General features: G+C 42.3%; 1 protein-coding gene across 1 annotated transcript in view; it reads left to right on the forward strand.

Moving 5' to 3' along the window:
* Nucleotides 1-364: 364 nt before the first annotated feature.
* Nucleotides 365-26,875, forward strand: part of TRIM36 (tripartite motif containing 36) — a 34,025-nt gene continuing 7,514 nt past the window's right edge. Inside the window, exons 1-9 of the mRNA XM_041484197.1 lie at nt 365-427; nt 10,112-10,346; nt 18,007-18,332; nt 21,503-21,649; nt 22,589-22,684; nt 23,580-23,833; nt 24,435-24,559; nt 25,335-25,628; nt 25,903-26,200. Coding sequence (XP_041340131.1) covers nt 365-427; nt 10,112-10,346; nt 18,007-18,332; nt 21,503-21,649; nt 22,589-22,684; nt 23,580-23,833; nt 24,435-24,559; nt 25,335-25,628; nt 25,903-26,200 — 1,838 coding nt within the window. The remainder of the gene's footprint in view (nt 428-10,111; nt 10,347-18,006; nt 18,333-21,502; nt 21,650-22,588; nt 22,685-23,579; nt 23,834-24,434; nt 24,560-25,334; nt 25,629-25,902; nt 26,201-26,875) is intronic.

The following is a 26,875-nucleotide window of genomic DNA, read 5'->3' on the forward strand; positions in this document are numbered from 1 at the left end:
CAGCATACACAGACTACAAGCTGTGGTTTGAAAGGAGGCATGCCCACCTTGGGTGTTGCCCTGGGGGGCATGCACAGGCACCAGCCCAATGCCACAGGCTCAGCGACTGCTGCAGCATCGCTCAGTTTTGATGAGACCTCCAGGAGGTGTAACTTTAACACAGCACCTGAGCAGAGGCGGTGCTCCTGGGCACCTCCAGGTGCCTGGCAGTCCTGCCGCGACGCTCCGGGATGCGACATTCCCACGAGCATCCCGAGTGCCGGCAGCGGGTGGGCGGGCGGAGCACCAGTGGCCCCAGGGCGGCCCTCCCCCGCAGAGCACCGGGAGCGCGGGGGCGGCCTGATCCCGCCGGGAGCGCTGGGCCATGGAGGCGGCCGCGGTCAGCGCCCGGTTCGACTACATCTTGGAGCTGCTGAAGCGGGGCAAGGTAGGGACGGCGAGCGGCACCCGGACACCGCGGGGCGGGCGGGCAGAGCCCGCGGGGAGAGACGGCTCCCTTCGCAAGCGGTTTGTCGCGGTTTTTTAGGGGAATGTTGGGGCAGGAATGACTCGTCGTTACAGCTAATGCACTCTGGAGGTTCGACTAATACTTGCCACACGCTTCCGAGGCTGCGAGGTGAAAAAGTTCAACAATAATTTCCAGGCGAAGTGTCCCCCCGCCCAGCAGAGCTGCGGCGTCTGCAGCCCGGCGCCCGCTCCGAGCGCGGCGGGATGCCCCGCTCCAGGGGATGGGATGCGCCCTGCCCGGGGGCTGTGCTGCTAGCCACCGGCTGCGGGCAACGCTGGAGAGCGAGCTGTCTTCCCCAGGCACTGATTCAGTTGGCAAGTGTTTTGAGGAAAAGTTGTGCATGAGACCACCTTCCAAAGTCATTAACTTAAATTAAAAAAAAAAAAAAGAAAAAAGGAGGAAATCCAACTTGTTGTACTTTTGAGCTGCTGATGTGTGTTTAAAACCAGGGAGTACCAAAGATTCACGGGTAGCATGCTTTTTTCAAAAAATGAAGCGGCCACAATATTTTTAAACTTAAAAATAATTGTGGCAAACAATGGCGCTATCAGAAATATTGCTTGTTCCAGACTCATGTTGATGGCTTTCCGGCATATCTCCAAACGCTGCCTTCACAGCCAGTTCTTTGTGCACATCCTTCTCCCCCTCCCTCTCCTCCACTCCCTCTTCTAAAAGTTCTGGAAGAACCTTTAAAGCAGGTGAATGAGGAGTTTCCTGGGTGATTTTCTGCTTCTCCTTGCCTGAGTATAATCATGCCAGGGCTGTAAAGGAAAATTCAGTCTTGTTCTGTCCATTTTACACACCAAAGAAAATCATAAAATGTTTCAGGCCAGAAACTCCTTGTGCCTGGAATGTCCCTGTCATGGGGGGCTACATCTGTCCCTTATCCCACAGTTAAGCAGTTTGTGCTTAATTCAGACACCCTCTGCAACAGCATATGGCTCGATAGACAGCAGAGTTGGCACAGTAGTGTGAAATATGCATGTTTATTACAAACAGTGCTGTTGTTTATACATAGACAATGACATTGCCAAGACCCATCATCACAGACACTTGATGTACACGAAGAAAAGGGGAGCAACACCAGTTGTGTGACCGCCACAGACTTCCCGTAGTGACAGTCACTGCTTGAGCTTCTCCAGCTCCCTGCTCTGAGACCTTTTGCTCTCCACATTTTCCTTTTGCATTTTTTGAACCTTCAGACCAGGGTTTTAGATTACAACCTCTTTGTAATTTATTGATGCTATCCAGCAGCTTGGAGATATTCTGCTGGGATAATTAAACTGCTTTCTCAGATGACATAAATCATGCCAGCAACAGGACTCTTCTCCATGCTAAACTGTATTTGCTTGGGGTCAGGGTATTGCTGCTTAGAGGTTTCAGCACTCCAGTCTTCCTGTTCCCACTTCCCTCCCCATCAATAAAGCTTTTTCAATAAAGCCTGGAAGCACTAGCATTAACATTCTCTGAGTTAACTGCTAAGCATCTGGCTTTCACAAAGGTCTGAACAAAGACCTATGAGAAAATCAGGACACAATAAGAATACTTTACACTTGCACACTCACCTCTCAATAGACAGGGTCCCAGCAGGTAGGATGCATCAGCTCTTGAACCCTGGGCACATGACCCCTTTTGGCAAGCACGCTGTTTTTCCACTTAGCTGGCAACCTCCATCAGACCTCTCAAACAGGGCAAATCATTATATATCACTTTTCCCCGGGGGAATGTCACTTCAAAAACCTGTTATCTCTTTTAATGATCTGTACTCGTTATTCTCCTGCCACTCCCCTTCACACGTACAACTTGCACGTAGCACCTAGAACAGAAAGATGCATGTAGCACTTTTAGTTCCAATAAGACACTCCTTGTGTAATCCATATATCCACAACATCTGTTTAGGCTCACTACAATACTCTCTGAGATATTCTGGGCCTCCGTGGCACCTGTCACAAATGTCACAGTAGCATCTGAGAACTTCAAAATACCCCTGAGAGACAGATTAACAACTAGCTGCATTTTGTATCAGAGGCACTGGTGCAGAAGGAGATTGTATGACCTTCTTTCAGTCTCTGAAATCTCAGTTCAAACCGCAGCAAGGACACTCATCTCTCTCAAAATGATGTATCATTCCAGAAATGGTCTCGGGCTTCTTCCAATCCTGCCCCAGATTATTACCAAAAGTTTACTTTTGCAGTAGTCAAAACACACACACTCCTACCCCAGTTATTTACCCAAACTCCAAATTGTTTTACTTTCATAGGCGTATGTTTTCTTCTTTTGAAATGCATAGGATTCTCTTGTAGTATTAACTCCAAAGAATTTTTGGATGCTGTAAAGAAACAATCATATCTTATGGGCTAAATGATACCAATACTTGCCATTTTTTCCGTAAAACCATTTTTGAGCATTTTTCTGTAAGCGGAATAAAATCAATAAGCTGATACAAACCAATGGGAGCTTCAGAGGGAAGCTAACAACACCAACACTGTCACTGAAATCTCCTTATTTAATTGAAATAAGGATCTTAGCATGCTCTATTTTTTAATCAAGGTTCTCACTCTCTCTTTTTTTCCTCGCTTGTTTGCTTTGTTTTGCCATCTATTCCAACACTCTGCATGGTTTGCAGAAACCGACAGTTTGTGGTTTATAAGAAACAGCTTTATTCTCCAGAAAAAGCATTTAGAGAAATAGATACTGCTGAAAACAAGCTGCAAACCCCATATGATATGAATATGAGAAATACATAAAAATAATTTTAAGAACATTTCAAGTTCTGCATGCTCTCTACCTGCAACCTGCAGGTGACACTGATTTCTTTCCCTGCCTTCTGCCTGGTTTCATGAAATACTAATGTAAAATTTTCTTGTGGTAGCATTTCAGCTTTTGTCCAGGCAACAAAAAGAGATAGAGCTATACAGGGATTCAAACTGAAATCACAATGAGGAGCCAGAGAGGAGAAATGCAACATTTACAAGTGGCTGTGGTGGCTGGCAGGTGTCTCTGGGCTGCCTGACTCAGCCAAACTGGCGCTCTGCTCCTCGTGCGAAAGAAGATCAGGCTTCACATATTTCTTGCTTATGTGCAGGAAAGTGCTTCTTTGGGGTTTGGGTCCCTATCAGGAGGGATCAGTTTTAATCCGTTACTTGGCTGGTTTAGTCAGCCTGTATGACAAAGGTGTGTTTCCACATCTTAGACATGTCCTCATCTCTCCAACAGTTTCCCTGAAGCACCTAGAAGCACATGGGATGTGACATGGCAGGGGTGAGCTGACAGCTTTTGCTTCTGTGAGAGGGTATCTGAAGTCTGAAGTGAAGGAGAGAAGCTCCCTTTGTGTTCCATGTCTACTGTACTATTTATTGTGTCATACCCTTATAGTGTCACAAGCTGAGCCTATTTTTTTTAATGTAAATGGTTTATATTCTAAATCCTTTTCAAAAATAACCTTACATTTTCTTTCTGCTAAACAGTAATAATTTCTTTAGAGGTAGGACTGTCTCTTAATTAAGAGCTGGGAGATATTTTGATTTGAATGTATTTTATTTTTGGAAAGCTTTTTCATTTGAATTCTTCCATTTGCTTGGCAAGTGATTGCAATATATGGAGGGAAAGAGCAGAGTCCTGTGTGTGGACTATTGTATGTAGCTGCTCCTTGGATCCTCTGCTGCTTTCCAGGTGTCCTGGAAGTGAAGCAGAGTACTGTACCTTTGGCAATAAGTTAAAAAGTAAAGACACACTGAACCAGTTTAGCACACTTTGAAACAAGCTAGCTACAAATCCTACCCAAAGCTAATTGCAGACCCAGTATTCTGGCAGTTCAATGAGTACAGTCTTTACTGACTCAGTGCTCTGTGCATAGCAGTGGCACATGAGACCTTCTCAACCTGTCCAGTCCTGCTGATCAGGTTATGGGATCTGTTAGGAAACCTGTCCTGCCTTGAGGATTATGGACCTGTGGCACTTCTGTGCAGAGAAGACAAACAACCCTGAACTAAGGGATTAGGGACTGATATTTTTGTTTTATGACAAGATACTCAGGCCATAGTTATGTTCACTTTGAAACACCCAAGGTCTACAGATCCTTGCTAGCTCTTCAAGTCACACAGTTGAAGGGCAGCCGTTGTGAAGACAAAACTGAGCCTCTGCTCCTGAGCCAAAACAGGCACATTTCTCTCAGGCAGAATAAATTCCTGCCTTATTGATGCCTCATTTTTTAGCCTGCATGACTGGAAGAATCCTGTGGGTAAAAGTGATCCTCATTAGGTTCAACTCTTTAGAAATAAGTAGAGAAGCAAATTGCATCACTGACAATTTACAGAGAGCAGGATGAGGGTTAACGCCCCTCTGAATTCATCCTGGAAGAAAACACATTGCACAGGGAGAAAAATGTTTATGTGACAGCTCAGTCCCCAGGTCAGTCATACTAGCTCAGGAAAAGTTCTATTCTCATCCTGCAAATCTCCACAGTGATGCAGTGGCTCTAATATTTCAGAAGAAGAGAGACCAGCAGAAAACTGATTCAGTCTCAAGCTGTGGTTGCAAAAACAGCACGAAAATATCTTGAAAATCTTCGGTTTGAGGACCTACTGAAGGCAGGGGAGGTGTTGGCAGAACCTTTCTGGTGCTTTGGGCCAGGCTTGTGTTTTTTCCTGCAGTAGGACTTCAGCTGCACTGTTTAATAAGTGTAGGACTTTACAGCTTGTTGGAAAGCAGTGCTGCATCCTTCTTGAAACTACCTTAATAGTTAATGCAAATGAGCACTTGGGAGATTTCTGCATATCAATTATTTAATTAACAAGCATATTTAAACTGAGGTAGGGCAGAAAAGAGCATGGCAATGTCCATCCATCCTAGTTACTGTTTTCTTCTGCTTACTTGGGAGTTCATGGCATGCTGTAAATCCTGGTCAGACCCTGTCTGCTGAAGCAACTGGGCTGAATTTTGAAGGACGCGTAGAGCTACTTAAACAGTACCCAGGCATTGCTCCATGCAAAAAGAGTCCCTTGTGAGCACAACGGGTGTCCAGTTGATGCACATTTTTGGCTGGAAACAAAGCAGAAGGGTGGGTCGGACTTCTGTAGTCATACTGATCTTATTAACACCCTTTTCAGAAGCAAGGACAGGAGTCTTTTCTGACATTGGTTTGTGCTCTTATTTTTTAATGTATCAGTCATTCCTAGCTGTTGCTTTTCCTCCCAGTACTTGAAGCTGATGAGAATTTTGGCAGGGCAAATTTAGTAATCCTGAGTTGGGGGAGGATCAAAAGACTAGTAAAAAGGTGAGAGTGCAGAAGAGGGAGTTTTGCCCCTTGGAGACCTTCAAGGACATTTTCTTCGATGTAATAACTTAATGTGATGGAGGTGGTAATTAAAATCTTGCTCCAAACTACCCTGAAGCCAGAGCAAACAGGTACACAAACAAGATAATACCTTAACAATCTATTAAGAGATTGAACAAAGAATAATTCACAAGTCCTGGCAGTAACAGTAGCTGGCACTGTGGTCCATGTGAAGACCTCAGGAGGACAGGGGAAAATGTGTGCTCCGTGTTTGCCCGCACTGGCAATATCCACCTGCACGGCCATCTACACCTTTGGCATGGAGTGCAGAACGGTTTTCCTTGCTGAGGCACCAAAGACAAAAGTTCTTCCGACTGTTTCAAAGGCCTTAGAGCCCAGGGGTCTTTGTTCTAGTCTGAGGCTGATTGTTTATTTGGCCCGGCATCAACCACAATCCAGCGTCGGTGGTGGGTAGCGTGCTAGTGCAGACAAGTGCTTATTAAAAGCTGCCTGCTGGTAAGGAAAGATGGAATCAGGAAAGCTGGGGAATAGCAGAGGCGGGTAAGAGATAATATCCTTATTCAGAGGCTTGCAAATCATTATTCAAAGCATAGTTGGAAGGCTGACAACATATGACCTTACCAACCTGTTCTCCCCACGCCCAGTTAAGTGACATGTTTCAGTTTGAATACACATACTGTACATTTACTGGCATTATCAGAATAATTTCAACCAGAGCACTTTGTATTTTTATGACACTAGTTACTAAAGTAAATGCTAAATAATATCTTTATAAGTCTTCTGTAGAAAGTTCTTCTTTGTTGTACTGGACATATAAAAAAATCACCTCTGTCTTCATGATTTCTGAGTGTAAATTTCCATTCAAGTTTCACATCCAGGCCCTGAAACCCAGGTGTAAATAATGCCCAAGCAAGGCATTTCAACAGTGTTTGTTTTATTGACTCATATGAAAACTAGTTTTCAGGGGAAAAGGGAACTCCTTATCCTGGTGTTTTTCTTCAAATAAGCAAGTAGGTCAAATTTGGTGTTTGTCAAACTGACAACATTTCATCATTCACATAAGCCAGGTTTCATGTATTTTAATTAACTAAACCTCCTTCCCCTGTGTAATGTGAGGACAGTGCATGCTTTCACTCGAAGCTTGCTAACTGGTTCTTTCTCCCCTAGCTTAAGCTATGTTAACTATTGCCACTGCAATGGTTCTGTGTGCACCCTTTCCAAAACCTGAAGGTGCTGGAAATTTAAAAGTATTTTTACCTTGTTCTGGTGGATGGTGAAAAGGGTATTTACTATCCCTTTTCCAATGGAAATGTGCTGTAAGGGAAGGGTAGGAGGTGCTGGCCATCATAACCACTTCCCCACCTCTTTTTCAGCCTAGCTGCCACAAAAGCAGCCTGGTGCATGCCTCCTGCATGATATTTGAGAACACATGGCAGTCAGGCAAAGCCCCTAGTGACAGGAAAAGGGGAAACACCATACCTGATTTTGATTAGGGGAAGAAAGAAGGTCTGGGTAATTATGGACTTGTGAGCCCTACCTCAGTGCCTGGGAAGATCATCGAACAGGTCCTCATGGAAAAAAGTTGAGGCACATGAAAAACAAGGAGGTAGTCTGAGACAGCCAGCACAGCTTCAATAAGGGCAAATTGTGCCTGACCAAACTGGTCACCTTCTGTGATGGGGTGACTGTAAAAGTTTACAAGGCAAGACCAAGAGATGACCTCTCTAAGGTCTTTGACAAAGTCCCACATGGCATCCTTATCTCCAAATTGGAGAGACATGGATTTCATTGATGGACTATTCAGTGGATAAGGAATTGGCCGGAGAGTTGTGGTCAATGGCTCTGTGTCCAGATGAAGGCCAGTGATGAGTGGTTTTCCTTAGGGTTCTCTCTTGGGACTGGTGTTCTTCAGTATCTTTATAAATGACATGAGCACTGAGATCCAGGACAGCCTCAGCAAATCTGCATATGGCAACAGAGCTGAGCAGGGCAGCTGACACAAAAGAAGGAAGGAATGGCATCCAGGGGGACCTGGACAAACCAGGGAAGTGGGCCTACAAGAATCTTATGAAGTTCAACAAGTGCAAGTGCAAGGAGCTGCACCTGGATTGAGGCAATTCCAAATGTGAGGACAGACTGGGAGAAGGAGTCATTGAGAGCAGCCCTGAGGAGAAGGACTTGGGGGTTCTCATGGAAGAAAAGTTGGATATCAGGCAGCAGTGTGCACTTGCAGCCCAGAGAGCCAATTGTATCCTGGGCTGCATCAAAAGAAGTGTGGCCAGCAGCTTGAGGGAGGAGACTGTCCCCTCTACTCTGCCCTTACTCTATCCACCCGGAGCACTGCATCCAGGTCTGCAATTCTCAGCACAAGACAGACACAGATCTGTTGGAGTGAGTCCAAAAGAGGGCCATAAAAATGATCAGAAGGCTATAGCACCTCTCCTGTGAAGACAGGCTGAGAGGGTTGGGACTATTGAGCATGGAGAAGAGAAGGTTCCATGGAAACCTTATTGCGGTCTTTCAGTACGTAAAGGGGGCTTATGAAAAAGAGGGAGAGGGAAGCCAGGTAGTGTAAAAAGGCATAATTGATATAAACTTAAGGCAGGTTTAGATTGTATATTAGGAAGAAATTCTTGACTGAAAGGGTGATGAGACACTGGCACAGGCTGCACAGGTTGTTGGTGCTCCAGTCCTCGAGTAAGGCCAGGTTGAAGAAGGCTTGAGCAATCCATTCTGGAAGATGTCCCGGGCCACAGTGGGGGGGCATTGGAATTAGATGTTTAGGATGAGAGGACACCATCTGAAGCTGCATCAGGGGAAATTTAGGTTGGACATGAAAGAGAATTTTTTCAAAGCCCAGGGAGGTGGTGAAGGTATTTCAGGAAAGACTGGATGTTGCTCTTAGTACCAAGGTCTAGTTGACAAGATGGCTCTAGGACACAGAGTGGACTCGATGGTCTCAGAGGTCTTTTCCAACCTGACTGATCCTGTGATTCTGTGATCTTCGAGATCCCTTCCAACCCAAACCGTTCTACGACTCAGCCATTCAATCACACGGATACCACGGGAGGTGATCAATGGCAGGGGCTGAGCGGGAAAGACTCAATACTGCCGGCCGCCGGGACGGGCGGCATTTCCGGTACCGCGTGGCGAAAGAGAAGGACCAAAACAATAGCAGAGCGAGGCAGCCGGTGTCCCGTCCCTCGCCCGCTCGCCATTTTGCGCCGGGCGCCGCCGCGGGCGCTGCACGGTCCGCGTCCCGGCCGGGCTGACGGCGCCCCGGCGCAGGAGGAGGAAGAGGAAGAGGAGGAAGGGGCGCAGGGATGGAGAGCGATCGTCTGGAGAGCCCGGTGAGCGCGGGGGGAGCCGGCGGGGCGCGGCCGCCGGGGCGGGGTGCGTCGCTCCTCTTCTTGTGCTGCGGGGGGCTGTAGGGTGTGTGCCTGCCTGCCTGTCCGTCTGCCTGCCTGCCTGTCAGTCAGTCTGTCCGTCCCCCGCGGTGTGCGCCGACAGGTTCGTCGCTGGGCGGCTGTCGGCGCAGCCGGGACGGCGGGCAGGGCTCGCAGGGAGCTCCGACGGCGCGGGGCGCGGAGGGGAAGCGCTCCGGAGGGCGCCGGGCGGAGCGGGCGCTGCCGCTGCCGCTGCCTGCGCCCGCCCCACAGCCGCTGCTCGGCGGGGCGCGCTGCCAGGGCCGGCCGCGGGGGTCGCGGAATTGCTGGAGAGCCGCACCGATCCACAGGCGGCTCTTTGTGCGACAGATGAAAGACGTAAATAAGCATGTAAATTAATTAATAAATGATGTTCCTGACTCGGAACTATTGCCCTAATGAAGTCAAGACAGTTTCAGCCCTTAAACGTGAATTACACGTCAGGAAAGCCTGTTGTTTGACCAGTCTGACACTTAAATTTCTCTTTTTTTTTCCCCTTCTCCCTCTTCGTAAGCCAGCGAGCAAGCTAAACATATGGACTCCTATTGTTAAGAAGTACGGTTGCGTTCGGTTGCATTTCACTAGGTCCTTGAGTGGAATTAAGACTACTCCCCTCCTTTCCTCCCCTGCAATGCAGACATGACCTAAAGATGAACTGAGTTTGCCTAGTGGCAATGTTCACTTCAGTTGAAATGAATGCTGTCAGTACTTTCATAAATGTTAATTGATATTTGTTTTAGCCAAAGAAGTGCCTCAAACCAGATAAAATTGTGTGCATTTATTCTGCAGAGCTGAATATTCATAGAGCGGTAAGAGCCATAAATCTTGGTGGCTCCTGTTTTCCTGCGCTTACACTTGTTTCTCCCTCTTTCTCTCATGAAGGTTGCCATCAAGGGTATTGAAAGAGAGCTTATCTGCCCAGCATGCAAGGAATTGTTTACCCATCCACTGATCCTTCCCTGCCAGCACAATGTCTGTCACAAATGTGTGAAAGAAATACTTTTTGCATTTGAAGACTCCTTTGCTGATGGAGGCTCTGAATCCTCTAATCAGAGTAGCCCTCGAATTAGAATCTCTGCTTCTAGCATGGACAGAATTGACAGGATTAATAGATCAGGTATGTATCAGAAATTGTGCATGTTTTCCTAATTTTATTATTAGATTGGCTTGAGCTGAATAGTGTCTACATTGGTAAAAGATCTTCCTGGTACTCCTGATGTGGTTATAGGGATAACTTAGGGATAGTGCTACTCTTGTTAATTTTGTGTCAAGAACAATGGGAATATTTTTAAGGACAATGCACTCTGTTCCATCTATAATAGATTGGCCTTTGTGGCATTCTGTAAATCTCTATAACCATTGTGTTTGATTATTTCTGTATTTCAGTTACATGGTGATGTAGTAGCATCATGTTCAGCAACACGGAGATGTAGATTTTGGCGTTTTCATTGCCATCCAGTGGTTTGCTCTGGTTTCAGCCCGCCCCAGCGCATTAGTTCTGACTTCCTTCTGAGCCTGTGTAGACTTTGCAAGCTAGTTTTGTCCTGCCCACTTCATTATGCATACAGTAAATAATTTTCCATTGGTTATCGTATTGGTTATGATTATTGCACAGTTGCAGATTTAAAGGGCAGATGACTGGAAGCAGACAGCCCTAACAGCCTCCTTCGTTGTGGTCTGCTTGAAGATTTAAGGAGTGCTTAGCTTTAGGACTCCCCATGCTCTTTGTGGTATTGCTAGAAAGATTCTTGCAGTCTTTGTAATCCAGGGATGAATTGGTCTGCTCTCCTACAGATGCACTGAAAGTGCTTTGTGCATGCTTTACTTCTTGAAAGATATCTGATCTTGGCTTTCAGGCTTTTTTTCTGACATAATTATCCACTTTAAAACCACGCTCCTTTGTGCTCAGGAAGAGCTACCAACAAGACAAATTCTAAAGCTTTATCTTGAATTTCGTGTTACTAAAGTTCATCCTTCCCAGTTTTTGCATATCAAATGTGCGATTTCAGCAGCTTCTTTTAAACAACTTTTTAGTACTGTTTAGTACTGAATTGCTAGTACCAGTACTCTTTCAAATCAGTTTGTTAAGCAAAAAGCCACTAGTTCTTGGTACTTCTCCTGCCACCACCACCCTGTCCTGAGATACATGTACACAAGTTGTTGCAGGAGTTGTAAATCTTTAAATTCACTGTGGTCTGCCACCATCTCAGCCAAGTGTTGGGAATGTATTTCCTCATCTGACCTGCTAACAGAGAGCTGATTGCTTTCCTAAAGACCTATTTGATGAGTAGCAAGAGAAGGTTGAGATTTGGAAGTAATGAGCATGCCCCCTCTTACCTCAACGAGCGTTGGGCAGATGCACATCACAGGAAAATTATCATCTCAGACAGTTCCAATGTGCAGAATGAAAAGCATATGGAAATTGAAGCATTAAAGAATAGATGTTTAAATTCAGATTATACTGTCTTTGCTTCTAATGTTACAGGCATTATAGCTTCATTGCTATATCGAGTGTGAGATTTGCTCTCAGACCAGTTTGGTACCAGCAATGGTTGCCAGCTTGCAATTTACATTTGCATACTTGTTGTCTTGTATCTGAAGTACTCACACTGTGCATTGCCTTGCTAAATTGGCTTTGTGATCTGTAGGGGAATTTGCAGGAAAACAGCTCCATAAGAGAGATAATGTAAGGAAGACATCCAAAGTGGGGTCTCACATGCATAAGAAAAATCCACTGGAACTTCTGGGAGGCTTGTGCAGGGTATGTCAGTGTCAAGACCTTAAGTGTCATATTTCAAAATGCATATGACACCTTCTTCCCACTATGGGTTCCCCCCCCACCCCCAACTTAAAGAATCCCTGATGTCTCCATAAGGAATATAATCTATTTTAAATGGGTTGGCATTTGAATTCTTGGTATGCCAGAAGGAGCTGGTCTGTATTTGGTCATATTCTGTATTTGCTGTGCACACAGAGCTTGCATTTACAAGTACAATTTATCTTAATGTAAAAACTACAGAACTCATTGAAATGGAGTGTATGTGCTGCTTAAAAACCAGTGTGTTGGTTTAAAAATACTCCTTTGTTTGTATTGTATTTAAAATAATTTTTAATTAACAAAGTCTTGCTGTATATAACATGAAAATGAAGGCTATTTCTTATTGCTTTTCAATTATCTCTAATGTTACTGTAATTACAGTGTTGGTGCAATTAAAGTGTGTAATGCGGTTATGTTGACACTTGTTCAAATGTTTGAAATATCTCTCCCTGTGCCACTCCCTCCCGCCCCCCCCCAATGCCTTCTTTCTCCCTTTTCCTGTTCTGCTTAAATCTTACTGTTGTTTGATATGCTAGGAAATTAAACATTCTTGCCTTTCAACCCTGCAGGAGTTAAAGAGCCACAGGAGAGAAAAGAGTTGGTGCTTTTCATTTGAACCATTGTAAACCAATGGTATACCTCATTTTTTGATGTCTAAACAGCTCTCTGTTCATTGTTCGCAGCCTCACAGAGGAGGTCTTTTGGGTGCAGAGGTAGAAATGCTTCACTTCTTGTGTTGGCTAGAGATAGTCTAGCATTTAGATCTCGAGTTAAATATTGTCAATTAGTATATAGCTTTTTGTCAGTGGTCAAGTCCACAAAAATTCGTTTGCAGTGAGCAAAGATACAGCAAAGAAGTTCTGTAAGGACAGCTTTTCATTCTGTGCAAGACTGATTTAAAGGTCAACTGGACTGGAATTCAGTTAAGGATTGGATTATATTTTTTTCCTTGTGTGTATATGACTGAATATACATTGGCAGGTACAAAAATGCACACAGAACCCCAGCAATCACCACACCACCTTCTCTGCCCTCTGCTTTTTGATTTTCAGGAGTTGACATGCTCAAGTTTCAATGAAACTGCTGTCTTACTGGTAATGAAGTGTGATTATTGGATTGTTCTTCCTTACATTTACAGGTCGTGTTTGGCCATCATTGCTACATGGAATGTAATATTGGTTCATTATTGTATTTAAGCCTGCTTAAGTTAATGAAGAACAGATTGAAATTTGCACGATGTTTATATGAGTAGGTAGTTCTGAATCTCACAGTTTATCACAGCACATGAATATGTGAGGAAAATGAAACATTTTACACTTAGACTTGTAATATTTGGTGTGTCTAATGACACAATCAGATTGAAGGATAGTCAGTCTTTTAATTATATCTTATTTCCAAAATTGAGCTTTGTCTGAGCAGCTCAGTCACTGTGTGGACTCATTTAATACTGATTACATTTTTTTAAATGTAATTGCCAGTCAAAAATGGAAGAAAAAGTCCCCAAATTCCTTGTTGCCACAGTACTGGCAGACACATGAGTAATCCGTAGAATATGGTGTCCTTCAAGAAAAATGAACTGAGCTAAACACAAATCTGAATTTCACACTCAGTGGAGGACAAAGCAGCTGATCAGAAGACGAAGTTTAAATTGCCCCAGCTGAAGGCTGAAAGTGTCATTAAACAGAGATACTGTACAAAACCACCACACCTCTTGGAAAGCTGTCTATGTCTGCTCTTTTTGCAGAAAGCTCTTTTGATTTGTGAAAGACTAAAGTATCTGAAAGTAACATTTTAGCTCTGCTGGCTTCTCTTAGGCGGCCCCTCCCCTCTCCACTTTCCCCTTTCTCTCTCCCCTTCCCTCTTTATCCCTTCCCCTTGTTATCCCTATCCCCTTTTTTCCCTTCCTTTTTTCCTTCCCCCTAAAAGCCCATCCAAAAACATTAACTGAGTTATAGGGTGGCAATATACATTTCTATTTGAAAAAAACCCCTAACCTTGCAAGAGAATCCAGTTGACTTTTAAATCTTTTTTATTAGACTTTCACACATTTAATGTCCATGTCCTCCACAACCATAGAATTCTGGTAATACTGTTTACTTGAAAAACACAACTTTAAGATGTCTTATCCCTTTGCAAACCATTCACTGTAGCTTGGACTTTTCAACATTTTAAGTATTGGTATCTCTCCTTGGGAAGATGACGTTTAAACATTGTCTTTAAAGGACATACTTAAAATTGCTTTTTGGCTTGAATCTTTGCAATCTGTATGGTAATATTTGTGAGTCTATGTTGTGATTTTTATTTTTTTGTAACTGATTGAGCAACTTATTGCAAGTGGAGCAATCAGTTTACAAATCACAGTGGAAAATTTTGTATGATGATTTCTGATATTTCATATTTGAAAATACATATTTGCTTGTTGTAAACTGAATTGGCAAAGTGTAAAAGAGAATGTGGGTAGGAGCTAAGTTTCTCTGAGCTGCACATCTAAATATGTCTACAAAATCTAAGAACTTTTTTGCTCTTTTTTTTTTTTTTTTTTTTTTTTTTTTTTTTTTTGTTTTGTGTGTGTGCTTTTTGTTTGTTTGGTTTTTTTTAATATAACCAGAATTTAGTTCCAGCAAATTGGACACCATACAGATAGGAAAGACAGTGTCCAATGTAATTCATTACTTCATCAGTGCTTTCTTCTTAAAATATGAGTGTAGAAATGCTTTAAGCAGAAAGCAAATTAGAGTGTTGGTATTTTAACAGTCACGAGGCAAAAAGAGGATGTATCTCCTTATTTTTTAGTATTGAAGTGGCAGAACACGCCAAGCAGCTTAGCAAATAAATTTCCAAAAACAGGAAAAAAACAGGATTTAAAACAGGAAAAAAACTCCAACCTAGATTCTCAGAGTGCTGTCAATGAAAAGGGATGAGACATCTGAAGGTGTGCAGGAGTTCCTTGATACTGGATTGCTTTCTGTAGAGAATGTCACCAGTCTTTGCAGAGCATGGCTCATGATGACAGTCTCATTTCAGTCCACCACAGGCAGAATGAAAGGCCTCTATTGGGATGGATAAGAATTTCAGATTGTATTTTTAAACTTGACCACTGCACCATGTTTTTTTTTCCTTGTTATCTTGCTTTGTCATTGCTCTGTGCTCTAGCATACTACTTGTAGGCAGTCCCAATATGTGCTGCATTGTATGATTATTTTCTTAGTTTCAGCAAATGTGTGTAATCTAGATCACTTTTTGTAGCTGTTGTCTGCATGGCACTGCATGTGAAGTCATCTTTTTGTCTAGGACATTGTGGAAGTCTGTGTAGAAGATTTCTCTGTGTTCCTTTGTGCAGTGCTAGCTTGGAGCCTACACTGAAATTACAAGTTTGTGTTTCACGGTTGTTGCTGTGCTTTGCATGTGTGTGTTGCTGTGTATGCCAAGTTATAGGTACTGCAGGATGTGCAGTAATTAATTCATTTCAAGTAAATATGAAAAAAAACCCGTGAAATCGGACAACAATCTCTGCTCCCTTAGGTGGAGAGTTGCATACCTGTGCCTTGTGTCACCCATCCTGTTCTGTAAATGCAGCCTAGTTGTTCTGCTCAGAACTTACAGAAAAGCATGGGACCAAGCTGGGTGGGAGACTGTCAGTGCATGCACACTTATCCATGCTCTGATTGTGACTTCTTAGCTGACAGTCATGCATAACTGTCACGGGTTAAATTTCAGAGATATTTAAAGGAACTGATTCTTCATAGGAGTGTTGGCTTGGTGTTTTATTGGAAGAGACTGGAAAGGGCATGATAGGAATGGAGGTTTTAGATTGTTAGGTAAAGGAGCAGCAGGAGAGCAGCCCAAGGCAAGTGTATTTTGTGTAACATCACAGGACACTTCAGAAAGAAATAAAGCATTAGCAATTTTGATGGGAAAATACTGATTAAATACAGAGAAGAACAAATTTCCCTTTCTGAAGAAGACCAATTTCAACACCGAGAATTCAGCTTTAAGTCATATCTCCATTTACAAATTTGTTAGTGTTCTGGTTTCAGCTGGAATAGAGTTAATTAAATACTGGAGTATAAATTGCAGGGGTAACAAAAATAAAAAAATAGTAATACAAAAGAGAGAGAGGAATAAAATCCAAGAGAAACAAGTGATGCACAATAAAATTGTTCACCCAGTGCCCACCCTGTCACACCTGACTGCCCCTAGTTTATGTCATGTCCAGGACATGTTATAGTTTGGAATATCCCTTTGGCTGTTTGGCTCAGGTGTCCTGGCTGTTCTCCCTCCCGGGTTTTCATGCACCTGCTCTCTGGTGAAGCATGGAAAACTGGAAACTCCTGGATTTAGGGTAAGGACTACTTAGCAACAGCCAAAACATCAGTGTGCAATAACCTAATACTGAATCTAAACCACAGCACTGTACCAGCTACTAAGAAAATGATCTCTAACCCAGATGAAATCAGGACAGTTAGTCCTAATTTCAATATGCAGTGCTCTCAAAGAGATCTTAAAGAAATATATCAGCACTACAGAATATGTTTTTTTTTTTTTTTTTGTTTCTTTGTAAGGGAAAGCTGAGAGAATACAAGTTAAGACTGAAGACTGGCTTAGCCTGTTTTTGAAATACATAAAGGATTCTTTCTGGTAGTTGCAGCCTGTGGGTTCATGAGTGAGACAGGATGCACTCCTGGTTTGATAACCTCAGGAGTATTACCTTGTCAATAACCTCTGAGTCTGTGTGAGCCATCTTCTTACAGACTCAAAAGGCTTGTTAAGTTAGTGGCTTTTCTTGAGCCTGTGATTTTACTTGGGGGTGAGAACGGGAAATTTGTGTGTAGCTGTTTGGTAGGAGTGCAGCATCTCTACAGCTCTCCCTTTAGAAATTAACAGAGGTAGATTTATGCTGTTTAACATCCCTATTGGGATCTGTGGTTCCTCAGTTCAGGGTAGAGTTACCTGAAGATATAATTACCTCAGATTCCCCTTTGGTGTGCAGGGCTTATTTAGCAGCCCTCCTTTATTAAGGCCTTTCAGGAGGGGCCAAGTGAGCCTCAGCATTTTTTGACTAAATTATTTGGTGATGTCGCTGTTGAGTAAGAAACGCCACAGACTCACCAAAAGGCTGGTTTGCACAGCATAGCAGCTTTACTTCGGATTCTCCTTTTTATACATTGTTCCAATACAGCTAGACCTGATTGGTCAATAATCAATACATTTCACCTGACTGGCTAATTAACAAAACGCCTTTCCTATAAACAGTCTGAGAAAAACAAGGAAACAGAAAGTAGGAAAGCAACAGCTGCAGGTTGTTTATAATAACAAGCTATCATTTATCTTCAACTCCCTAAAGTCTCACAGGCCAATTCTGGGAAAACTTACCTAGTTTTCTTGCTCTCTGACCAGACTGTCACATCCACAAGATATCACACTGTTCCCTCGCTTTCCTGGGGTTTTTTTGTGATGTCTCTTGGGATGAGTAAAGTAAGTTTGAACTTGGCCAAAGCAAATTTCAGGGAGCTCAAGGTTGGCTATGTATTTCTGTTGCTCTGGGAGTAAGCATCTTTCACTTCAATACATTAGGAAACTGTTGCTCTCTGTACAGGTAACCAGTTAGTCTAAAACCACTTGGCTTCCACAAAGTTTTGTGTTTACTGCTTCAAAAGGTTACAGCTTGAGTGCATCCAAAACTAGATAAGTGAATGGAATTGGAAGAGCTAAATTTATCTTAACATAAAATTAAGTTTTCAAGTAGTAGGTTGTAGTGTTCTTTAGAGTCAGACATTACACTACCTTGTCAGGGCAATTTTATTCTCTTTGGCTTGGCAGACTGCGTATGAATTGGTGTTGTACTGGTTTGGATGATGTGCTGCAGTCTGGAATTGGTTCGTAAATTCCTGTGCTTCTTTTAAAATCTAAACCAGTTTGGTTTATGCTCATCCTGAATTGGGTTTTGGTGTCTACACAGGCAGAAAACGCAATTCACTGACTCCTAGATCGACTCTGTTTCCTTGTCCGAGTTGCCAGCGGGATATTGATCTTGGGGAGCGTGGCATCAATGGCTTATTTCGCAACTTCACTTTGGAAACCATTGTGGAAAGATACAGACAGGCAGCCAGGGCAGCCATTGCTATTATGTGTGATTTCTGCAAACCTCCACCTCAGGAGTCCACAAAGAGTTGCATGGACTGCAGTGCAAGCTATTGCAATGAATGTTTCAAAATTCACCATCCTTGGGGAACTGTGAAAGCCCAGCATGAATATGTAGGACCAACCACCAACTTCAGACCCAAGGTAAGTATACTGTACCTTACAGAATTCAGGTTGCAGCATTCTCGTGTAGCTGCAGACATATCTGTGTAATGATAGTTGCTTTTCAGGACCATGATTGCTTTATTGACAATTGCTGTTATTTATTGAGTGAACCACAAGCTTGGTGGTCTTTGATGTCATTGAAGGGGACATTGAGAACATACTTGAAGGGTCCTGTAAAAATAAGGGTTTTTACTTTGTGGAATGGATTGCGTTACTTGTGATTTGAGTCTTTCTTTCCTTGTCTTTTTTTTTAAATTTATTTTCTTTTTTTAGGCTTAATGATCACAAATAACAGAATATTCTAAGTAGAAAGGGACCCACAAGGATCATCAAGTCAGCTTTTAAGTGAATGATTCGTACAGGGATTGAATCCATATGCTTGGTGTTATTGGCACCTTGCTTTTGAGCATCTAGGACTGCCTAGGGAGGATGACTGTGTGTGGTAAACTTAAAAACCTCAACACACCTGGCCTCTTCCAGCCCCCTTTAGGTGCATCCCCTTTGGATGCTTTGTGCTTGAATTTGATCCATCACAAAGCATCTTCTTTCTCTCCTTCCTTGCATCTAACAAGAGCAAAAGGTGGAGTTATGGAGACCATAACTGCTGTTACTGCATTCAGGCAAAACAGTGATAACAAAATACCACTACCTTTGTGTCTCATGCTGAGCATGGTGCAGTACGTGGCACTGCCTTATAGAATTTATTAGATCACAGATGTTACATGTCACAGATGCTGTCTTGCTAACCAGGGACCACAACAAGGGCCTTAACGTCCAACACATGCTGCGTGCCTGTGCCTCCTTGCAGGACGTCCCACAGGTGCCAGAAATGCTGATGGTCAAGGAGTCCTGATTAATTATGATTAAATTAAGTAAATTTGATTAATGTGCAATGTGTAAGAAGCTCTTGACTGCTGGTGTACTTTCCTTCTGAGACTGGAAAAATTTGAGCCTCTAAAGTTAGCAGGCTGGGAGATACTGAACGTCCAAAAGTCCACTCGGTGGTGTTTTCCTTGAGTCTAAAACATAATTCCAGTTAAAAGTGAGCACGTGCTTCGTATGCTTTTAAATGTGCTTGCACACACATTGTGTGAAATGTCCCTCTATTGGATAAATGAGAAAGTATGCAAACTTTCACCTATCTTCTAGCTCTTCCTTTAAAATGCTATACAGCTCCTTAAAAGCTTCTCTCCTGTGGCATCTAAACCCTCACAGCTGCAACATTGTTATTGGAAAATACCAAAGGCATCTTGTGATCCCTGTGCGCTCCCAAAAGTGCCCCGTGGTGTTACACTACATGCGGACTGAATTCAAGGATTAAAAGTCTGTAGCTGAATTCTCTTGAAGCAGAGCAAAATGGGGTGAAGTGGTTTAGATTATTCTGACACTGATGTATTGAGTATGTGTGCACATGTGGGATTTAGCATTTCTAATTATATGTGAAGAAGGAAGAGGAGAAAAAAGGAGAAAAGCATAGTGTAGTTAACTTTAGTTACATATACTTGTTTTGAAAAACTTCCCAACTGCGGTAAGCTGATCTTTACTGTGCTCTTATAGAAACTTTTCTGAGGACTGTTTGAGCTTAATGCAAAGAAAGAAAAGTGCATTTTTCGTTGCACTGCATTTTTAAGACCTGAGCTGAAAGCATGAAGTATTTGTTAATTTCCTAAACAATGTTCTCAGTCACCACTTTAATTTACAACCAGGCTGGAGAGCACTTTCTAGCGTGTGTGGTGGGGATGGGAGAAGCACATACTGGGCTGATTGTTCTTGAGTTTTGAGAGAAGACAAGGCAGTCTGCTGACCTCTGCTGTCTCTTGCTTGCAGGCTGTAGTTCTTGCTTATGTGAGGAGATGAATAAGAATAATGATTTTCTGTGAGGTGTGACTACACACTGCTGGAAAAATTGCTTCCACAGACTAACTGAATGACTGTAGCTTTTGGAGATGTTTGCCTGCACAGCTGATTTTCTTGGCAGCTTCCTTTTTTCCGTTTTTTATTTCCTTCCAAATCTAGTTGTCAATCCAAATGGGATCACTAACTGCATATTTGGTTTAATGATAGTCTTAGGGTGATGGTGAGACTGGTATGTCTTTGGGCTTTTCACCTTACCTTAAGATAACATTTGATACTTGAGGGCTGGTTTCAGGTTTTAGCTTATTGTGTTCATATTTATGCCGCTCACAATTTTCTATTTTTATGCTCTTTTCTGACCTTTCTTGAGTGGGGGCATATTGAAACTGAAAAGCTTCCTCAAAAGCTCCTCTGTGGTAACTTCTATGGAATAGATGACCCAAACGTTGTCTTTCAGTGCTCTAGAATGAGGCAAAGCAAGCATTGTTTATTTTTTTAAACAAACACTCATTTATACATATACACACACACACGCACACACACATGCTTTATATGGTTTAATCTGTTGCCTGAGTTTGGACTTGAGCAGCACTTTTTTAACTCTGAGCATTTATTTCAACAAGTTTTGTTTTTGAAAGGTGATTTTTAGCCAACACAAGCTTTCTTGCAATGCTGTTTGAGATAATCCTGGAATTAGAAGCCAGTGTGAACAGCTTGTAACTGGAGTCAGACAGAAAGATTGAAACATTGGAGTCTTTTGTCTTTGAAATTACTGTACTTGTGGGTGGTGGCTGCCCTTCGCAGCTCCAAGAGCAATGGCTATGTGGTTTATCAAAATCCAGCTTGGACTTAAATTGCTACAATGTTATGTCAGCTCTCGCTTTAAGAAACTGTTCATAGCTGTTGCAAGAGATGCTGGCAAGAGCATGGTTAAGTTTGACAGGCTGGGTGTGCCATATATTGCATTTACAGCTCTGAGCTGGAGTGTAGGGTGCTGGAGGCATTGCAAACAACATGAGCAGGGTTTAGCAAAAGATTGGTTGCTGTATGGAGGCTACACAGACACTGCTAGAGTCTTACTTACTGTAAACCTTGTGAAACTGTGTGTGTTCATCTGCTGGCTTTCAATAGCATTGACAAATATAAAAGGTAGAAGATAAACTGACTGTAAAAAATTCACTGATGAAGTCACATGTTGCTTTGGGTTCATTGGGTGTTTTGATTTTTTGTTGAGAACCTCCATTTTTGGAAGTACACCTGTATTGTCTCTGCTCTTTTTTTTTTCCCCCCCACAGATTTTGATGTGTCCAGAACATGAAATGGAGAGAGTAAACATGTACTGTGAAATCTGCAGAAGGCCTGTTTGTCATCTTTGCAAACTGGGTGGAGGTCATGCAAACCATAGAGTAACAAGCATGAGCATTGCCTACAAAACCCTTAAGGTAAAAGAAAATATCATTGGACCTGGCCTTAAGAAGGGAAAGAGTACTTCTGATGTGAGGGCAAACTCCCACTGGATAGAAGCCAGGATGTGTGTTTAGGAGACCCTGAACTAGTTTTGAGCCCTGTGATTGTGCAACATTTGTTAATGTATATATTAATGTGATATAGGGCATATTTTAGAAACTAAACTGTTTGCTATGAAACATAATCCCAGAAAAGTGCTGTCATCTTATTTCAGCTAATTTTACAGCAATACAGACAACACAGAAGGTTTAAGTAGTTAATCAACTTTACAATCAATTTTTTTTTAATATAAGTGTTCAGGTAGCTTATGGTAGAGGACACTTGAGAAGCCCATCTGAGAAATTTGCATCTGAAATATCTGTTGATATCTTTGTATGTTTCTGAAGTGGCATAGCTGTTAATTTCCTAAGCAAAGCACAACAGTAAAGACTTGCAAACATGAGATTGTTATTGAAGACAGTACCTACTTCCTCTTCTTCCTCTTCTTCCTCTCTTGCTCTCAGGAGAAAAAAAAAAGGGAAGCTAAGGAAGCACAGGGACAAATCTGTGATTTGAACTATTAATTTTTCTAGCAACTCTTACTACAAATGAGTTAATAACTATCAGCTCCTTTCTGTAAGTTTTAATGTCTTGAAGCCTCTTTTTCACAGTCTAAGAGAGGGTGATTCCTGGGTGACTGGGAGCCAGCTGACACTGTTACCTCTGATCCTTAGAGCCTGTGCCAGCAGTTTCACTCACAGTTGCTTTGCAATCACTGCAGGTCACCAAACAAGTCTCCACAGGACTGCTGCTCACAACTGGTGCCATGCTGTTGTCCTTGTGGCTAGATAAACTGAGGACAAAACAGGATGACCTGTCTGTGCTGGTTGTCACTTTGTGTGAGATGCCCCATTCTTGCTGTTTTACTTTAACAGGAGAAGCTTTCAAAAGATATCGAGTACCTCATCAGTAAGGAGAGCCAGGTGAAAGCGCGCATTACTCAGCTGGATCTGCTGCTGAAAGAAACAGAGGTAAGAGTGGCTTGAAGATTGTCTGGGGTTGGCCTTTGTACAGACATAGGAAGGATTCAAAACTGTTTTTAGTGAAATTGCGTTTTTCAGTTAAGTAGTAAAACAATTTTTGAACAGTTTGTGGGAGACTAAATCACACATGGTAAGACCTAGTCCTGCCAGTATGGGAAGCAGACAAAGGGAAGTGGTTTTTTTTTTTGTGTGTGCTACTGTAAATTTAAATACAATAAAGATTCCTTGATACCTTAACCAAAGTGGATTAAACACAGGGTATTTGTGTGATGTGATGGTGCACTATTTACACTGTCTGTTTACCTTGAGAAAGTCAGAATTAAGGACAAAACCTTCCTGCAGAAGAGTCACATACAAGCTGAAAAACACAAAGGCAGAAAGTAAAGAAGCTCCTAGTACTTCAAGACAAGTACTTGATTACAGACTGCCTCTGTGTTTTGCAGTTTCTTTTATCCAGGGCAGTATTCAGAGGTGGCACTATGGTTCAGAGGGCATACACGAGAAGCTGGGCTGGACCCTCAGGTCAGGGTGGTTGGGAAAGGTGGAAGAGCATTTAGCTCTTGGGCATGAAGACTTCAGAGCCTAACATGTTTTTACAGTGCTTTTTCATGAGCTATCTAGACAAATGTAATGCGTAACTCAAGGCGTGATCAGAGGAATACTTTCCTGCTTTTCATTCTTGTTAAAGACATCAAATGCTGACAAGCTTGGGTGGTGTGCTGATCTCATTTTCAGTGCTGAATAGCATAACAAAGTTTATTAGTCTTACCTGTCAAATGGATGACTAGATTACTGTGATGTCTTGAACAACCTTAAGTATGTTTCTTAAGTAAGAGTCACACTGATGTAGAATCTGTCTGAAATGTCTTTTGTTTGCTCCTAGTGCAACAGTGAAAGAGCTAAACAAGAAGCATCTCAGAGTTTTGAGAAATTATATTGTGTCCTGGAAGAGAAGAAATCTGCAGCTCTTAGGGCAATTGAAACTTCTAAGAATAGAAGGTTGGAAAAATTGCAAACACAAGTGGAAGAATACCAAGGGCTCCTGGAAAATAATGGCCTTGTAGGATATGCTCAAGAAGTGCTTAAAGAAACGGATCCCTCCTGTTTTGTTCAAACAGCAAAACAGCTTCATGTCAGGTATCTTAAATATCTTCTGTTTGAGGTGCAAGTACTGTTCCAGGATGTCTGTGCAGTTGCATTCTTGGGAGATGGTCCTGGTCATGTTCAGCTGGAATTCCTGCATTAGAGTGTGCCCTAGGAAACAACACTTAGGAGAGGAGTGCTCTTGTCCTGCCACAATGCCTAGCCTTGTTCAGTGGGACTGCAGTGGGAGGGTAGTCTGTTTAGCTCCCTGACAAATTCCTTGTCTCAGAGATTTTATCAGGTATTTGCAAGTTAATCTAACAGGTTTCTTCTGGCTTTAGGCTCTTTGATCTTGGTGTTCTCTACTAGCACCCTACATCAGTTTTTTTTTTTGAACATAATGCCCCAAATTGTTTAAATGGTTTGCCAAATGAATGACTACCTGGTCGTTATCTTTACACTGATGTACAAAAGGCCTTTAAATTTGGCATTTGAGAATCTTTCTAGAGATTCTAGAGAAAATTTCTGGGAGACATCAGTAAGTACATGAAAGCAGAATTTTTTTTTAAAGCAAAACCTAGCATTTTTACTGTAACAAATGGCCCACTTGAATTGCCTTTTTTTTTGTTGTGTTATCCCACTTTTGTGTTTTCAGAATCCAAAAAGCCACTGAGTATCTGAAGAGCTTTAGGCCAGCAGCTGAAACTACTTTTGAAGACTTTGTGGTGGACACTGCCAAGCAAGAAGACATCCTTGGTGACTTGTCCTTCCATTCCAATGGTAAATTCTGAGAGCATTAGGTCTTTCTCAAGTTTTAGGTGTAAGGGCTTCTCTGGAGAAAGGCAGAACTGAACAGGGCTGTAGTTGCAGAGCTCAGTGTTGTGACTTGCATTGTTCCTTCTGTCTGCACGATTCAGAAGGCATTACCTGGCAGCAGTGTTAGCTTCAGCTTTCATAAAGAAGCTAAAAAGACATTTCCTTCAGTACCAGTTTGCACTGGCTTCCAAAATATTGTATTTACATCACACTCAGTCTTTCTAAAAGCTTTTTTTTTGCATGACAGAAAGTAATAGTTTTTAAAGCTGCCAGAAAATAAAAGGCTCAAAGGAAAAACAGAAAATAGGGGATTTATTTAAGTGTATGAACAGAAAACCATCTTCATCTACTCCTTTTAACTGAGAGAGTCAGATTCCCCCCTTTAACAGTGCTATAGCTCAACAAAGGGGTTATCTCTTGGTTTAAGACAGTTTTAAGAGGTGGATGCTTTAAAATTAATTTCCTCCCAATATAGTTTTAACCAATCCCTTTCCACCAATAAGGAAAAACAAATATGAGTAGATAGAAGTGAAAAAAACAACAGTTTACTGAAAAACCAAAATAGCAATGGGCCAAAAATAACTGTAACAGTCCCTAGTTATAAAGTGGCTGAAATCTCACAGGGGCACAGACAGAGTTGGAATACAGTAACAGTTTGGGTTACCCAGGACTGGTTGTATGGTTAACTCCAAAACAACATGTATCTAAATTTCAGAGCTTTTTTTCTCATGTGTTTCAGGTCTAGAAATACCAGAAATCAATGAAGAGCAGAGCAGGATGTACAACAAAGCTCTGATCAGCTGGGAATGCCCTGGGAAGACAGATTCAGCTGATATCTATGTTCTTGAATATCATAAACTTAATAAAGAAGAGGAGAGTGTGACATGGCAGAAGACTGAAGTTTGTGGCAAAAGCAAAGTATTATCTGATCTTGATGATGACAGCAGCTATGCCTTTAGAGTTCGAGGTTACAAAGGGTCCATCTGTAGCCCTTGGAGCAGAGAAGTTATTATGCGTACTCCTCCGGCTCCAGGTATGGGGTTTTCTTATGTCCGTCCGTGTTAAGAGCTGAAAGTAGTTTCCAGTAGCTCCCAGATGTCTCCTACACTGTTATCAGTTTCATAAATGTTTAGAAGCACTGTTAAGTCAGTAACATACAGAGACTGTTAGCTTGCATGACATTCCTGGTAGCCTTTAAAAGTGGCAAATTCTAATGCCTGTATGACTTAAAATGTAGTTTATAAGCACGGAAGGCCAAATACGTAACTAAGCAGATTTTTTTTTTTTTTTGGGATGCTGCTTTTCAGTTTTCAGTTTTCTTTTCGATGACAAATGTGGGTACAACAATGATCACCTCCAGCTGAACCCAAGAAGAACCTCTGTGGAAAGTAGGGCTGGATTTCCTCTGCTTCTGGGATCTGAGCGCTTGCACGTTGGATGCTTCACAACCCTGGATTACATCATTGGCGACACTGGGATTGCCAATGGGAAGCACTTTTGGGCTTTTAACGTGGAAACCTATTCATACCTGGTGAAAGTAGGAGTTGTTCCTAGCAACAAGATACAGAAATTGTTCCACAATACTCCTGATGTTATCAGTCCAAGGTAAATTGCATACTCTTGCTTTAATGCATGTTTCACATAAGGGGATGGTTTTTTGAAAAGGTAAATGAAGAGCAAGTCTGTTCTCAGTACGCAAGGTGAACCTAACCAGTGAAAAGTTTGAAGGATATGGTGTAAGCAGGTTGTCTCATTATAAGCAGAAAGATGCCCTGATTATCCAGAGTCCCATTTTCTTTCTTTTTGGGAAAGAAGTCAGGTTCCTGTATATGTCAGGGAATGTCAGTTAAAGCAAGAAGGTTAAAAATAAGTGTAAGTTTTAAGATTGAAGCAATGCTTGATTATCAGTGGTAAGGCTCTGCCTTAATTCCCTTGGCATACAAGGTCTGGCAGCCTTTCAGAGGAACAGTGTTCACTGTACATATTTGTATGTTTTTGCAGTAGCTGTGTCACAGTGGATTCCGAGTCACTGGCTTACCCCAGGCTACATGCTTGCATACTGTATTGGAGCGCTACTGAGCACAAGCCAAAGTACAGTGGACAAACCAATAAAAAGATTTCCATCTCACAATTACAGTAGTAGCAAGCCTGGATGTGTGTGGGAACTGCAGGCGGGGAGGCTATCTCCTGGGGACTCTTATTCAGAAATTTAATTAATGTTTGGCTTTTTCCTGTATAGCACAGGAAAATGTGTCAGCACAATCTTGAGCTGCTTAAAGC

The sequence above is a fragment of the Pyrgilauda ruficollis genome, unplaced genomic scaffold (genome assembly GCF_017590135.1).
Source record: "Pyrgilauda ruficollis isolate IOZ18807 unplaced genomic scaffold, ASM1759013v1 scaffold64, whole genome shotgun sequence".
Lineage (NCBI taxonomy): Eukaryota > Metazoa > Chordata > Aves > Passeriformes > Passeridae > Pyrgilauda > Pyrgilauda ruficollis.